Source organism: Perca fluviatilis, chromosome 3 (assembly GCF_010015445.1).
Source record: "Perca fluviatilis chromosome 3, GENO_Pfluv_1.0, whole genome shotgun sequence".
Lineage (NCBI taxonomy): Eukaryota > Metazoa > Chordata > Actinopteri > Perciformes > Percidae > Perca > Perca fluviatilis.
Window position 1 is genome coordinate 40,468,124 of NC_053114.1, and position 14,457 is coordinate 40,482,580.

Here is a 14,457-nt window from a genome sequence, read left to right on the forward strand (position 1 = left end):
CCATGGCAACTGGGGAAAATGGCTGCTCTTGTGTGAAGTAAACGCAACATTTTTCAACTTTCTGCTAAGATATATTATGGGACTTTTTTGCAGTGAAAATGAGGGGATTATGACATCATGCAAGCCCCGCATATTTTGCGCGGAAATCGGCAATTTATGCGGCCCCCGCATGAATCTGCGGACTTTGGCTGATTATGCATTGAATTCTGCGATTGCATAATCGCGTTTTTCTGGAGGGACTGGATAACTACCTCTGAAGAGTCCATCGTGTTTCTTCATCCTTCGTGTCCTCCTTGATTTGATGGGAGAAACGCTACTAGCAACTGTGTGGAGGAGGGGTGGGGGTGGTGCGCGATCACCGAAGGCTTGCGTCTTGTGGAAGCACCGACAGTGTTGTTGTCATTCCTTAGAATTCCTCATGGGGGCGACAGAAACTACGCACTATAGCTTTAACACAAACACTCAGACACACTCGCACAGTTGCACCATTGCTAGCTAGCGAGCTAACGTCTGTAAAGTTGGTGCACTACATTGGCTGTTAACGGTGAATAAACACAAACGGTTTCCGTCTGAACACACCGTAAGAATCACCACAAGTAAAGAGCAAAATCACAGTTTTATGTTGTGGGTTGTAATGCACATTGCAGCCTCTAGGGGCCACTAGTGGGGCTTTACACTTTTCATCAGCTTAAATATATATGACACGACGTTCCACAGGAAATTCCGCCAGATGCGTGTATTTTCTTCCGCTTTCTTTTTTGTTGTAATTCTAACCTCCGGTGGATTTGTGAGGACTATGGTTAACTGCTCCTCAGATCTCTGCAGGGGAAATCCAGACAGCTAGCTAGACTATCTGTCCAATCGGAGTTTTCTCTCGCACGACTATTTTGCAGTGGCTCCGTCCGGCGCTTAGCACCGCCCATGGCGATTGTGATTGGTTTAAAGAAATGCCAATAAACCAGAGCTCTTTTCTCTCTCTCTTTCTCGCTCTCTCTCTCTCTCTCTCTCTTCTCTCTCCTTTCTATCTCTCTCTTTTTCTCTCTCTCTTTCTCTCTTTCTCTCTCTCTCTCTTTCTCTTTCTCTTTCTCTTTCTTTTTCTCTTTCTCTCTCTCTCTTTCTCTCTCTCTCTCTTTCTCTTTCTCTTTCTGTCTTCTCTCTCTCTCTCTCTCTCTCTCTCTCTCTCTCTCCTCATTATTTCGCTCTCATTGTGTGTCCTGTTGTGTATCTGAATTGCTGCTGTGGTTTGGGAGAATGCCAGCATGCATTATCAAGCCATCTTGTCTCAATTGCAGAATTTGGATGGGGCCTGCATCCAATCAGTTAACCTGGTTATTGACGAGGATCCCAGAACGGAGATTACACTGAGTCACCTCGGCGAGGTCTTCATGGCCGGACAGTACCGCATCTCCCTGCCGTATTCTGACGGTAACTTCCTCACCTTTTATCACCTTCCTACATTGTTCACATCCAGCGTCAGACTTCTTTCAGCACACTGCGGGGTCACGGCAGAGACGGATTGAATGACAGCTGTGCTATTGAACGTAAATTTTCCCAATAATTTACTGGGTTTAGCGCTTGCATTGTGTGGCGCAAAATGCCTTTCCCTCTGAGTATAACTCCCTTTTCACCCCAGTGTTTTCATGACTGTGGCATTCTGTTGATGGAGTCAACAGCCTTCAGTGTGTTTTGTGATGAACTGTGTGAGAATGATCTGATATGTTGGTACCTTAAGGGATAAAAACAACACTTAGAACACATTATGTTCTGTTACAAACACGTTCTGACAGAGTACTTTGCATTCCTGACTCTATTTAACTTCTTCCTGTCAATCATTCAATCAATTAATCAGCCTTTGTTAATGTAGAACCTTCCCATGTAAAATTAAAATACAAAGTGCTTACAATAAACTCCAGACATAAAGGGGAAAAAAAAGAAATCTTGAAGTATAGGCAGATCCAATTCGAATAATTTTTCACTTATCAAGCAAAAATGCCAAACATTTACATTTCTGAGGATTTCTTTGTTTTATATTATAGTAAATTAGATATGTTTGGGTTTTGGGCATTTGGTTGCACAAAACAAGAAATTTAAAGACCTCAGTTTGGGTTCTGGAGACTCAACGTACTCCGGTGGTAACTCTATTCACATCGACAGTACATGCAAATAACTTTAGTCTTGTGGAGAGAACCATCTGGAAGGGCTTTGAAACTGAACGTGCCATTCAAACAACCCTTTTCTTTATCCATTTTCTTTATCTTTATCTTTTTCTGTGAGCCCTCAACAACGTTACTGCTGCATCGCTTCCTGATTGCCCAAACCACGGAGCCGCCTGAGGCCAAAATCACGAAATGCGTGTGCGTCAACCACGCGTGGAAAAAAACACAAGCGCCGTTAAAAGCATTATCACGCTCATTTTGACAGCCCTAATAGAAATGCAAATGTGTTTGTGCAGAAGTGAATGCATCACGCGCTTTTATGATCGCATCTACCTGTCACCTGAAAGCCTAATTGTCGGTCTCCCACGTCTCCCACAGACGTCTTCCACATCCAGGAGCTGTCGTCCATGTTCCTCCAGGTGAAGACGGCCTTCGGCCTGCGTCTGCAGTACAGCTGGACCGAGTTCCGCCTCTACCTGCAGGCCGACGAGCGGTGGAAGGACGACACGGTGGGCCTGTGCGGCACCTTCAATGGCAACATCCAAGATGACTTCCTGTAAGTGTGTGCCGGCCGACCTCTGACCCCTCCCGCGCCCTCCCTTAACCCCCTCCTCCGATGATAAAAAGCGAGAGCATACTCCTGTTTCAGAGGCAGGGAGGGGAGGCGACGGGGAAGTGCTCTCTCTCTCACACTCTCTCTCGGTAATGCACACTGGCTCGGCGGCTCGGCATCAAAAGCCCCGCTCTCTGATCAGCTCTTTTAGGCGGGCCAGATGAGCGCCCAACTGGACACACCACTTCAACAAGGAATTTACTGTTAGTGGGATAGGGGCTCCACTGTACCGCGGCGTAATGGCCGACCATAAAGGGCGGATGTTGTCTAACAGCTGTAAATGGATATACATCACAGTTGGTGACTGAAGCGGTCGCATGCTACTCCAAAGAAAACTGGAACTCACTTTGCCCGCAGTTCTCCAGAAAAGACTTTGCAGTTAAAATGATGACTTACTTTATATTTTGTCTTCATCTTTGGGGACTTCTGTTGTGTTTTTAACATCTGGTTTTGGTTTTACTGGCCTTAAAACGACTGTAGTTAAATTGTATGGATTATTGGTTGTTTCAGACACATTCAGTGGCCAAAACCAACAGAACAGTAAGTCAGAAACGAAATGGATCCATCTGACCAATCAGGTGGGAGGCTGAGGCTACATTTACATTGCTACGTTTTGGTTTTTAAGCAGTTTTGAGCCAAAAGGGATCTCCGTGCACTAGAGTCCGGATTGGGACGAATTTTTCTGTCCGGCCCGGCCCGGCCCGCGTCCGACAGAGCCGTGACCGAACCCGGCCCGAGCCCGACAGGCATTAAGAAATTTGTGTTCGAGCCCGACCCAAACCCGACCCAGTTAAAATCTAATTTTTTTTCCTCATACTAATGACACATGTAGGCTACGTTTCTTTGTGTGGAAAGCCCACTTTTATTAAGCAACTGTAGGAAGGCATTCGGAAATGTCAACAGATGAGCGCATCAGCGCACACGGGACAACAAGCGCACAAAGCTGTTAAACAAGCTGTTAAAATGTTCAATGTGTTACCCTTTCCTGATCGCTTCGTTACCGACCGTGGTCAGAAAACCAGGGGAGACTCGTTACCTCCAGGGCCCACGTTATAACATGAATAATGTCGGGGTTAAAATCCCGTTTCTGGTGAGCAAATGACTGAACTTGGCTTTCAGTCTGGGGTTTATTTTGGACACCGCACACACTGTGTACAAAACTTAAACTTATTCCACAACACGTCTGCTTCCTCTCTCTCTCTTTTGATCACTTTCCACACGCGCTGAGCTCTCTTAAAAGGAGCCGCAGCACCATTTTACAACAAATGCCTTATCACGCTGATGTGACCGAGCCCGACCCGAACCCGACCATCATTTCTAAATTTCTGTCCGAACCCGGCCCGGCCTGTCGGGTCCCGTCTGACTCGGGTCGGGTTTCCATGCCTTACCGTGCACATAAGTGGTTTTAGCTCCAGTAGAAGAACTAATCTCAGTTTAAACTAACCGCATATCTCATCAACATTCTCGTATACTGGGCATGCGTGTGCCGGGGTAAACAGGCTGCATGTACAGTATACTCCGCCTGTTGCTGGTAGTTGCCATGGTAACATTACTAGCTTAGTCTCAGAGAACGAGACGTCCTGACCCAATCAGGCGGCGAAAACATTGGCGTCAGTGTTGCCAAAGGTGTCCATTTGCGGCTGCAACACAACCCTGCAGATTCCAAACCAAAACGGGGTCAGAAGTGTTTTCAAATTTCTCCGGTTTAAGGGCTCTGAAACGCCAGAGCAGTGTGAATGCGAGGTGTGGACGTAGCAAAAGATATTTGTTTTTAAACCAAAACGTAGCAATGTAAATGTAGCCTAAGGCAGAGGTGGGACTCTGTCATGTCAATCACTTGTAGCCAGCAGGCTGCGGACAGAGCCGCTGAGCCGTCAAAATTAAATTTCACATTTGGATAGCAAATGTTCTCTATTTTCGCATGTACATAATCTTCCACCTTCCCTTCGAAAGTTACAAAAAAATGTCATTTTAAATCAGTGGCCACCCTGATCTGTCACTGCGTTAAAGAGTTGCTTTACGTCTTGGCTTTTCTTTGAATTTCTTGTGCAACAAAAAAATTATTCCAGTCTTAAGTCATCTCATTGAAGAAACAAAATGAGTTAGCTGTTTTCTCCATGATGTTGTTAATGGATCTTTGCTCTGGTTTCCCTGCAGATCTCCATCAGGTATGATAGAAAGCACTCCTCACCTGTTTGGAAACGCCTGGAGAGTCTCGTCGGCCTGTTCGACCAGCCTGAGTGCGCCTCAGCTCGACCCCTGTGACACACACCAGCAGGCCGGTCAGTTTTCTTTTCTGCTTTAGCCTTTTCTGTTTCAGCAGTGGGGAAGAGGACATTCACACTGTTATAAATGATGTGTTATGCTCTTGTAACTTTGAATATTCAATGTGTTAATAATCAGGTGAAAATATGAAAGCCTCTCAAAATATGCAAACGTATATTGTGATGGTGATATGGTAAATGGACTGCATTTATATAGCGCCTTTTTAAAACACTTTACAATTTGCCTCTCATTTGCCCATTCACGCACACACATTCATACACTGCTGGTGGCGGAGCTGCCATGCAAGGCGCTGGCCTGCCCATCAGGACAAACTTGGGGTTCAGTGTCTCGCTCAAGGATACATGGACATGCAGACAGCGCACCGCCAACGTTGTAGTTAAAGGACGGCTCGCTCTTCCTCCTGTAATGGCACATTGAGTAGGATTTTCCTAAAAAAGTATTTATAGACTAATACAAAAGTAATCTCTCTCAATAATCACTTATGAGCCACTAGAAGTGTGTGGTGGTGTCTGTATCGGCAGATTCAGCCCTCTGCCTGTACTGGCTTATGTTGCTGTGTTCGGGACGTTTCTGGGCGTCAAACTTCTATAATAGTGAAATGACCAGGTGCCATGTATTATGCACGCGTCCAACAGGAAGCTACTAAATGATGGACACAGCGACAAAAAGAACGCAAATATAGCGAGGCGAAGTGCCAAACGGATAAAGCTTGTTCCAAAACGATAGTGAATCTGTCATTGGCTTTCACCCTCTGGCACGGTACCCCTGGTAATCCAACTTTCAATGTTGTATTTACAAACCACAATTGACATATCCTACTAGGGGTGGGGGAAAAAATCGACACAGCATAGTATCGCAATATTTTTCGTGGCAATACTGTATCGATACACAGACGCCAAGTATCGATCTTTTATGATATATGTTTTGGTCAGTCTGTCTGCTTGACAATCCCATTTTGCAGCAATAAAATTGAAGTGAGATGAACAGACAGAGAAATTTATCTTTTTAGATAAAACAGATGTTGACAAAATTTTCCTTTGGGGACATCATTTGAATTTGGGAAGAATTAGAAGTTGGAAAAAAGGTAATACATTGCAATATATCGCAGAATATTGCAATATGTTTAAAATCGCAATAATATCGTATCACGACATAAGTATCGTGATGATATCGTATCGTGAGGCCTCTGGTGATTCCCACCCCTATATCCTACCCATTCTGCCTTTAAAGTATGAGTTTGGTCTCAACCTGTATTTTAACATTTTATTTTATTACTTTTGTTGTAGGCAGATTCTTTTTTATTGTTTTTTTTCCCAGTGGTAAAATAAGAAGAAGAAGACATACTTTATTGATCCCCAGGGGGGAAATTACAAGAATTGAGAAATTATTTTTGATATAATTGTACATCAAGAAACAAACATAGTCCATTTATAATTTATTCAGGGTCGGTATTTAAGTCATATAAAATCTTTGAAGCAAAAAGTTGCCTGTCAAGGCTAAACTGTGTTTGTCGTGTGTCTGCAGATGCCTGACAGTAAACGTCTCATTGCTCCATGCTCTCATCAGATGGCGAGCCTTTTACTGTGAAGCAGCTGCGGGCAGGAATTTACGCAGATATGTTTCAATCAGCCTGGATTGCAAAGTCTTTGCTAAATAAAAAAAATCGATGAAAATTTAGATTAAAACACTTTTTGTTTGTACATAGTTGTACATTTTTAAATAACTGTTTTAATGTGTTCATGTGTGTGATCGACCTGCTCCTTCTCCTGCTCAGTGGCCTATGCCTCAGAGATGTGCGATGTGCTGAACCAGGATCTGTTCTCCGCCTGCCACGAGTACCTCAGCCCGACATCCTTCCATCAGCAGTGTCGCTCGGACACCTGTAAGTGCGGGACGCCTTGCCTCTGCTCTGCGCTGGCCCACTACGCTCGCCACTGCCGCAGATTCTCCATCATCGTTGACTTTCGATCGCAGATATCCGACTGTGGTGAGCATTCAGCATACTGACACGTACGCATACAGGTCAAAGACGCTGGGCCCTATTTTAACGATCTAAGCGCACGGCGTGAAGCACCTGGTGCAGGTACTTTTAGGGAGTGTACGAATCCACTTTTGGTAGTTTAACAGCAGAAAAAAGGGTCTGTGCGCTGGGCACATGGTTCAAAAGGGTTGTACTTAGTGTCTTGATTAATTCATAGGTGTGTGTTGGGTGTAACATGCAATAAACCAATCAGAGATCATCTCCCATTCCCTTTAAAAGCCAGGCACAGTCGTACCTTGGTGCATTGCTATTATGATGGTGGATTTGCTAAGCAGGAAGTAAATATGATAATTTTACCAGTAACCATAATAACATTTTATGTAATATAAAATATATGGATATACACAATAATACTATTTCACATTGTAATGTTTTTATTGTTAATCTTTTGCATGTTTGTGTGCTGCTGTGCTTCCCTGTGTGTGTAACAAGCATGGTGTGCGCATGCTGTGCACGAGCCTAGGCGCATTAGCTGTTAAAATAACAATGAAATGCTGCGTTATTGACTTTAGACCAGGTTTTTGTTGGTCAATGGCGCGATCACTTTCCGCTGCATCAAGATAGCACTACGCCAAGAATGCACCTGAACACATTAAAGTCTATTTACAGTATTACTACTGCGTCTGTAATACTTCCCTCGTCTCGAAATCGATTGGGATTTTTTTCATGGGTTTTTGTTTAGATGCCCAAATGAGGTCTGTGGTTAATGATAGCTTAAGAGATTTTAATGTTTTGTTCTAAAATGTCATCAAATACCCAACTCGTGACATTTGAAGCTTCTTATAAAAGGCGTTTGCTAACAAGTGGCTAACTGTGACTACAAACGTCAGAACCCCCAACACGCGGAATCAGTTGGAAGCTTAGTGGTGGTGATGTAGTCATGCAACCGTGGTGTAGTTTGTTATGGCCTAACGTTAGCTTTCTATTTCTGGCGATTGCATTTACTGCATTTAAAAATCATAAAAGCGGAGTTAATTTGGGAAGATAATCTTGCTGAGCAAAACATTTGTTTGCCACAGAGCTTCTTTTCTGCTATGATTCAAAATCCAATGGACCAATCCAATTGGCTTTTTGTTGAGAGAACCAGGGCAATGCTATGTTCTGGGGCCGGCCTACAAAAATATGTTATCCCTGCAACTCTATATTAAGACTTAAAGCTTTAGTGCGTAACTTTTTGATATTAATGAACGTTCGTTACATTCAAGCCATTGCCAAATGAGTTGCTACAACTCTCTGTGTATTTCTGAGTAGGACTATGTTCAGAAGATTGTGCCATCCGGCGACTTTCCCGCGCAGAAACTCGAGTGAAGATAATGAGCTCTTCTGAAGAGTCCATCATGTTTGTTTTTAATCCTCCGTGTCCTCCTTGGCTACTAGCAAATGCTTGGGTGGGGGCGGGGTTCGTGGTCACGGAAGGCTTGTATCATGTGGATGCGCCGACAGTTTTGTTGTCGTTACTTAGAATTCCTCATGCGGGCGGCAGAAACTACGCACTATAGCTTTAAGTCTAAGACTAACTTTGAAAATTAAAATGTCTGGAGGTGTACATATAAAAGAGGTGTGCTTATCAGACCACTATAGCTTGCTCCTCAACTAATAATATAATATTACATTTATTTACATAGCATTTAAAAAAAAAAATGATGTTACAAAGTGCTTCACAAGACAATAAAAGCAGATTAATCAAGCAAAAGTAAAAACATTGGGGTAGCTATTAAAACATCCACTGATGAACACATCATTGATATTTCTTTTTTCCGCTGCCCTAAAAAAAAAAAAAAAAGAGTTATTGCCAGGTTTAAATGTGATGATGTTGTGACATTAGAACTTTACATCCAAAGGACGCTGTGTTGTAAGCCACACTGAGCAGCTCCCTGCTCTGTGGAACCCTGAGGTAATATGGAAATCTGAATGGTCCCGCTTAACACTGTCTCTCGCTGCAGCGGTCACCTGTCCTGCCAACATGCAGTACGGCACCTGTGTGTCGTCCTGCCAGCGCCGCTGCTCCGCCCTCTCCGTCCCGCAGCACTGTGGGGAGGAGTGTGAGGAGGGCTGTGTCTGCCCCCAGGGATCCTTCTACAACCATCGAACACACACCTGCGTGCACAGGTAAGGCTGGCGGAGGCGGTGGGGGTCGCTGAACAAACTATCAATCAAGAAAAACAACAACCCTTCTTTCACTTTTGTGCACAAAATAGAAACACAAGGAGAGATATGTAATGCGTATCACTGTAACAGGGGCTTTTATACCATAATGATATATTTGTTTATATATTTTGTAACTGTGTTTTGAGCTTGTAGTGCTAAAGAAGGAATCAGTGACCAGGTGTCCTTGTTGTGTATCGGAGCAGCTCCAGCGCTGCCTGCTGCAGTGTTGTTGAAGGTTGTGAAGCCCCCGTCAAACGGCTAACTGGCTGGAGTCACTCCACCAAACAAATCCTCTCAAAGTGATATTTGTATCTGCTCTGAAGTTTAGGTCAGCCTTTAAGTGGAAAGCCTTGTGTCTTTCCTGCAGACGTTACAGAGCCAGAGGACCTCAGTAATTGTGCCCTCTCTTTCAGACTGCTCTGCCCTAGAAGACATGCAGCTTAATTCCTCTTAAATGTCCCAGGTTTTTACATCCTAGTGCTGCGCGGTGCCTTACTTACCTTGTGATAGAGTTACATCAAGGAATTCACCGTGAAACCCCCCTTTCATTCCCGCTCGGGCTGGGGACGGCACAGATATCTGATAACCAGTGAGAAAGAATTTGTAGTACAGAGGCCGATGTGTGGCGCTGGCCTATATGTTACAAGGCTTTCAGCTTAAGCTAAACACAGTTTACCACAACGGAGATCCTCTGTTATTTTCTGACGTGTTTTTTGATAATATATTTGTCTGAAAATATTACGTTTTTTGAAGATTTGACACCTTGAGCACCGAGTTCCTCCACTAAAGCCTGCTTATCTGTCCCCTATCCACTTACCTGTAATACACTGTTTAAGGTAACACAAAGCCCTATTTAACATAATTATTTACACAATAATGAACAAACTGAGCAGTGTCTGGTTTACATCACCAAAGATTATCCATCACCAAAAAAATCATGGCACTTCACCCCGTTTTTATAACATCAAATAAATAATAAAAACCAAACTTATCTGAAGAATGAACAAAAAAACTACCTAAAATGACAAAAAAAACTGAATCAGAATTAGAAAGGAGTTTATTGCCACAGTAGTTACCCTATGTGGAATTTGCCTTAGTGATAGGTGCATACATACACAAACATATTCAAAATTAATAAGAAATAAACAATAAATACAGAAACAGAAACAAATATATATACAAAATAGCTGTTTAGTGTAAGAGAAAGGAGGCTGAATGGGATTAGTGCAGTATGCAAAGACATATATATTATGCGCAATGGGCAGATGTATAGTTAGTGCAAAGGTTAGTGCAAAGTGTAGTGACTAGGGATGGGGGGTGGGGGTCCGGGGCGTGAGGTTTTGGTCCTGATGAGGGGAAAGGTTCAACAGTTTGTGTCCGGGGTGAGAGGGATCAGCTACAATCTCTCCTGCCCGCCTCAGAATCCTGGAGGAGTACAGGTCAATCACTTTCTCAGCAGAGCGGATGATACGCTGCACTCTGCCCCTTGTCCTTAGCAGTGGCAGCAGCGTACCAGATATTTGACATGTACTTTGATTGAGTGGGCGGGATTTATTATGACCTATAGGCCTACTGCAGCCAGCCACCAGGGGGCGATGTAGATGTTTTAGCTTCAATCATTTGTTTCAATCATCTGTTTTCTCTCTTTAAGCCACATAATTACATCAGGGATATTGTGTGTGTGCTTTATTTTGACAACTGGTTGTATTTTTTTTTCAGGAGCGAGTGCCCCTGCAGTTTCCTCGGAACCGATTACGAACCAGGAGACGTGATCATGACGTCAGCAGGTGTTCAGTAAGATCCTCTCCTCCGTCTCTGTCTTCCTGCATCTCAACCCTCGAAACATTCCCACATCTTAAAGGTCCCATGGCATGAAAAATTCACGTTATGAGGTTTTTTAACGTTAATAAGAGTTCCCCCAGCCTGCAAATGGTGATAGGTGTAAACCGAGCCCTGGGTATCCTGCTCCGCCTTTGAGAAAATGAAAGCTCAGATGGGCCGATCTGGAATCTTCTCCTTATGAGGTCATAAGGAGCAAGGTTACCTCCCCTTTCTCTGCTTTGCCCACCCAGAGAATTTGGCCCACCCATGAGAAAGAGAGAGAGACATCATGGCTTTCAAACAAGCAAAGTGGCAGTTGGTCAAGGCCACACCCCCACCCTCCACCTTGCCCCCCCTCTCTCCTCCTCAATAGCTACAGACACAGAAATGGCACATCCTAAGGAAAGCTCATTGTGGGACTGGCTCTAGTGGCTGTAATTCTGCACCAAGGCTGAATTTCGGGAAAGAAACTTCAGATACAGTATTAGGGGACCACTAAGGTCTATATAAAAGAGACTTCAGATACAGTATTAGGGGACCACTAAGGTCTATATAAAAGAGACTTCAGATACAGTATTAGGGGACCACTAAGGTCTATATAAAAGATACTTCAGATACAGTATTAGGGGACCACTATAGTCTATATAAAAGAGACTTCAGATACAGTATTAGGGGACCACTAAGGTCTATATAAAAGAGACTTCAGATACAGTATTAGGGGACCACTAAGGTCTATATAAAAGAGACTTCAGATACAGTATTAGGGGACCACTAAGGTCTATATAAAAGAGACTTCAGATACAGTATAGGGGACCACTAAGGTCTATATAAAAGAGACTTCAGATACAGTATTAGGGGACCACTAAGGTCTATATAAAAGAGACTTCAGATACAGTATTAGGGGGACCACTAAGGTCTATATAAAAGAGACTTCAGATACGTTTAGGGGACCACTAAGGTCTATATAAAAGAGACTTCAGATACAGTATTAGGGGACCACTAAGGTCTATATAAAAGAGACCTCAGATACAGTATTAGGGGACCACTAAGGTCTATATAAAAGAGACCTCAGATACAGTATTATTAGGGGACCACTAAGGTCTATATAAAAGAGACTTCAGATACAGTATTAGGGGACCACTAAGGTCTATATAAAAGAGACCTCCAGATACAGTATAGGGGACCACTAAGGTCTATATAAAAGAGACTTCAGATACAGTATTAGGGGACCACTAAGGTCTATATAAAAGAGACTTCAGATACAGTATTAGGGGACCACTAAGGTCTATATAAAAGAGACCTCAGATACAGTATTAGGGGACCACTAAGGTCTATATAAAAGAGACTTCAGATACAGTATTAGGGGACCACTAAGGTCTATATAAAAGAGACCTCAGATACAGTATTAGGGGACCACTAAGGTCTATATAAAAGAGACTTCAGATACAGTATTAGGGGACCACTAAGGTCTATATAAAAGCATCCAAAGAGCACCATGTCATGGGACCTTTAAAGGACTATTTCAGCATTAACTTAATGTCACTTGATGATGATTAAAGAAACACTGACTTCAGGCAATAAAGTTAGCAAACCGAAGAGAGAAACAGCTGGAGCCAATTCATTACTATGGATGAGAAGCTACAACCAGAACACATGTATCAGGACGGAGACAGAGCTGTCTGTTGTTGCTGTGGGTCAGATCTCTTCACGTGTCCTCTTAAAAAGGCTTTGTGGTTACATAGAGCTCCACCTCCTGTCAGTCACAGCGCTGCTCCCTGTTTTAACAGGAGGAACTTGATTCAGAATATTTACAGTGAACAAAAATAAAAGTCTGAAGCCTCACTAGTTCTCCCCTTAGAGCTGAAGTATATTAGACAGTAGGAACGGGACAATACACTAGACTAATACTAATATACCGACAAATGTTGTTGTTCTACTAGTCTTGCAGGGAAAAAGTTAAAAGACAAATGTAGTGCTAGAGAAAAGAATAATGAAAAATACTGAAGATGGAAAACTGTAAGCAAAAAACAAAACAAGAAATGAGTCGGAACTGTTATCCCACTCAAATTGTCTTCAAGAGATTGTTGTATTTAATGTGTAATATTATGCTAATGTGTTAACGTCCTGTGTTGTTTCTGTGTTTACCTTCATCATGTATCATCACCATCATCCTGCCCTGTCTGTGTTCCCTTGCAGACTCTGCCTGAACGGTAAACTGGTGTCCCAAACAACAAACGGTGGTAAGATGCTTTGATCAGTTATTTCTTAAGCTGATAATAAGTGGTCAGACCCATTTGTTGGACATGTTGCATTAATGTCTTTTATTCTATTCTGATTATAAAATCTCTGCTTGTTCGCATGCGTCTTTGTAGCTCATTGGGTGAAAGTGAAAACCAGGCAAACATCCTCCCTCTTTATCCCAGTCTTTTACACCATGGCAATCACAGTAATAAACATAAACATGGAAAAATTATACAAATTTTTCTATTTAGCCAGCATTAATTATAAGAAGAAACAGAAAACATAGGAAGGAAGGGATGTTTTGTGTAGTGTTCCCTCATTGTGGTTTTGCCTGTTTTATGCTGGTTCATGATAATGTCTCCTCACCTTATGCTTTGATTGCCTTTTACATTAAATCTGTGTGTGTGTGTGTGTGTGTGTGTGTGTGTCTGTGGACAGGGATGGAGTGACTTTGTCTCTGTTTTAATATGTGAAGCACTTCACATATTAAAGGTGCTATACAAATAAAGTTTGATTGATAGAGTGTGGTACAGAATACTACTGGAGCTCCTTAGAGTCCGGATCGGGCCGAATTGATCTGTCCGAGCCGGGCCCGCGTCCGACAGAGCCGTGATCTCGAAGATCCACAGAGCTGAGAAGAACTCTTCTCCATTGTAGCAACTGAGTTGTTGTTTTTTTATCTCCTCTTGCAGACATGTTGTGTCCAGCTGGTCAGCTCTACCAGAACTGCTCAGAGGGGGACGAAGGCCTCCTGTCGGGAAGGGGCGTGGCCTGCGAGCGCACCTGCGAGTCCTACCTGCTCAACCTCACCTGCTCGACACACGAGCCCTGCGTGGCCGGATGTAGCTGCCCTCCTGGGTGAGTGACGTACTTTGCTGGAAGTTCATGACTTCTGCTATCTAGTGGCTCTTATTATGCCATTACCGTTAATTAAAAATGGAATCAAATCGAAAGTCATATCGAGTCTTTGGTTTGAAGAATCGTGACACCCTTAGTTGTAGCACATATACTGTACACCCATGGCATTCTTTGTCAGTCCTCCTCACAGATCAAATCACCGCGGCAATATCCTGCAAATTTATCACACATTGCACATACTTTCCCTACACAGTGCAGCCCTGCTTGTCAGTGACTGGCCCTTATGTTGATTT

General features: G+C 43.2%; 1 protein-coding gene across 1 annotated transcript in view; it reads left to right on the forward strand.

Annotated features, from left to right (window-relative positions):
* The window catches only part of otog (otogelin), an 83,644-nt gene that overhangs the window by 16,255 nt on the left and 52,932 nt on the right, over nt 1-14,457 (forward strand). Inside the window, exons 13-20 of the mRNA XM_039796196.1 lie at nt 1,293-1,425; nt 2,535-2,712; nt 4,927-5,051; nt 6,830-7,042; nt 9,040-9,205; nt 10,964-11,038; nt 13,262-13,305; nt 13,999-14,164. Coding sequence (XP_039652130.1) covers nt 1,293-1,425; nt 2,535-2,712; nt 4,927-5,051; nt 6,830-7,042; nt 9,040-9,205; nt 10,964-11,038; nt 13,262-13,305; nt 13,999-14,164 — 1,100 coding nt within the window. The remainder of the gene's footprint in view (nt 1-1,292; nt 1,426-2,534; nt 2,713-4,926; nt 5,052-6,829; nt 7,043-9,039; nt 9,206-10,963; nt 11,039-13,261; nt 13,306-13,998; nt 14,165-14,457) is intronic.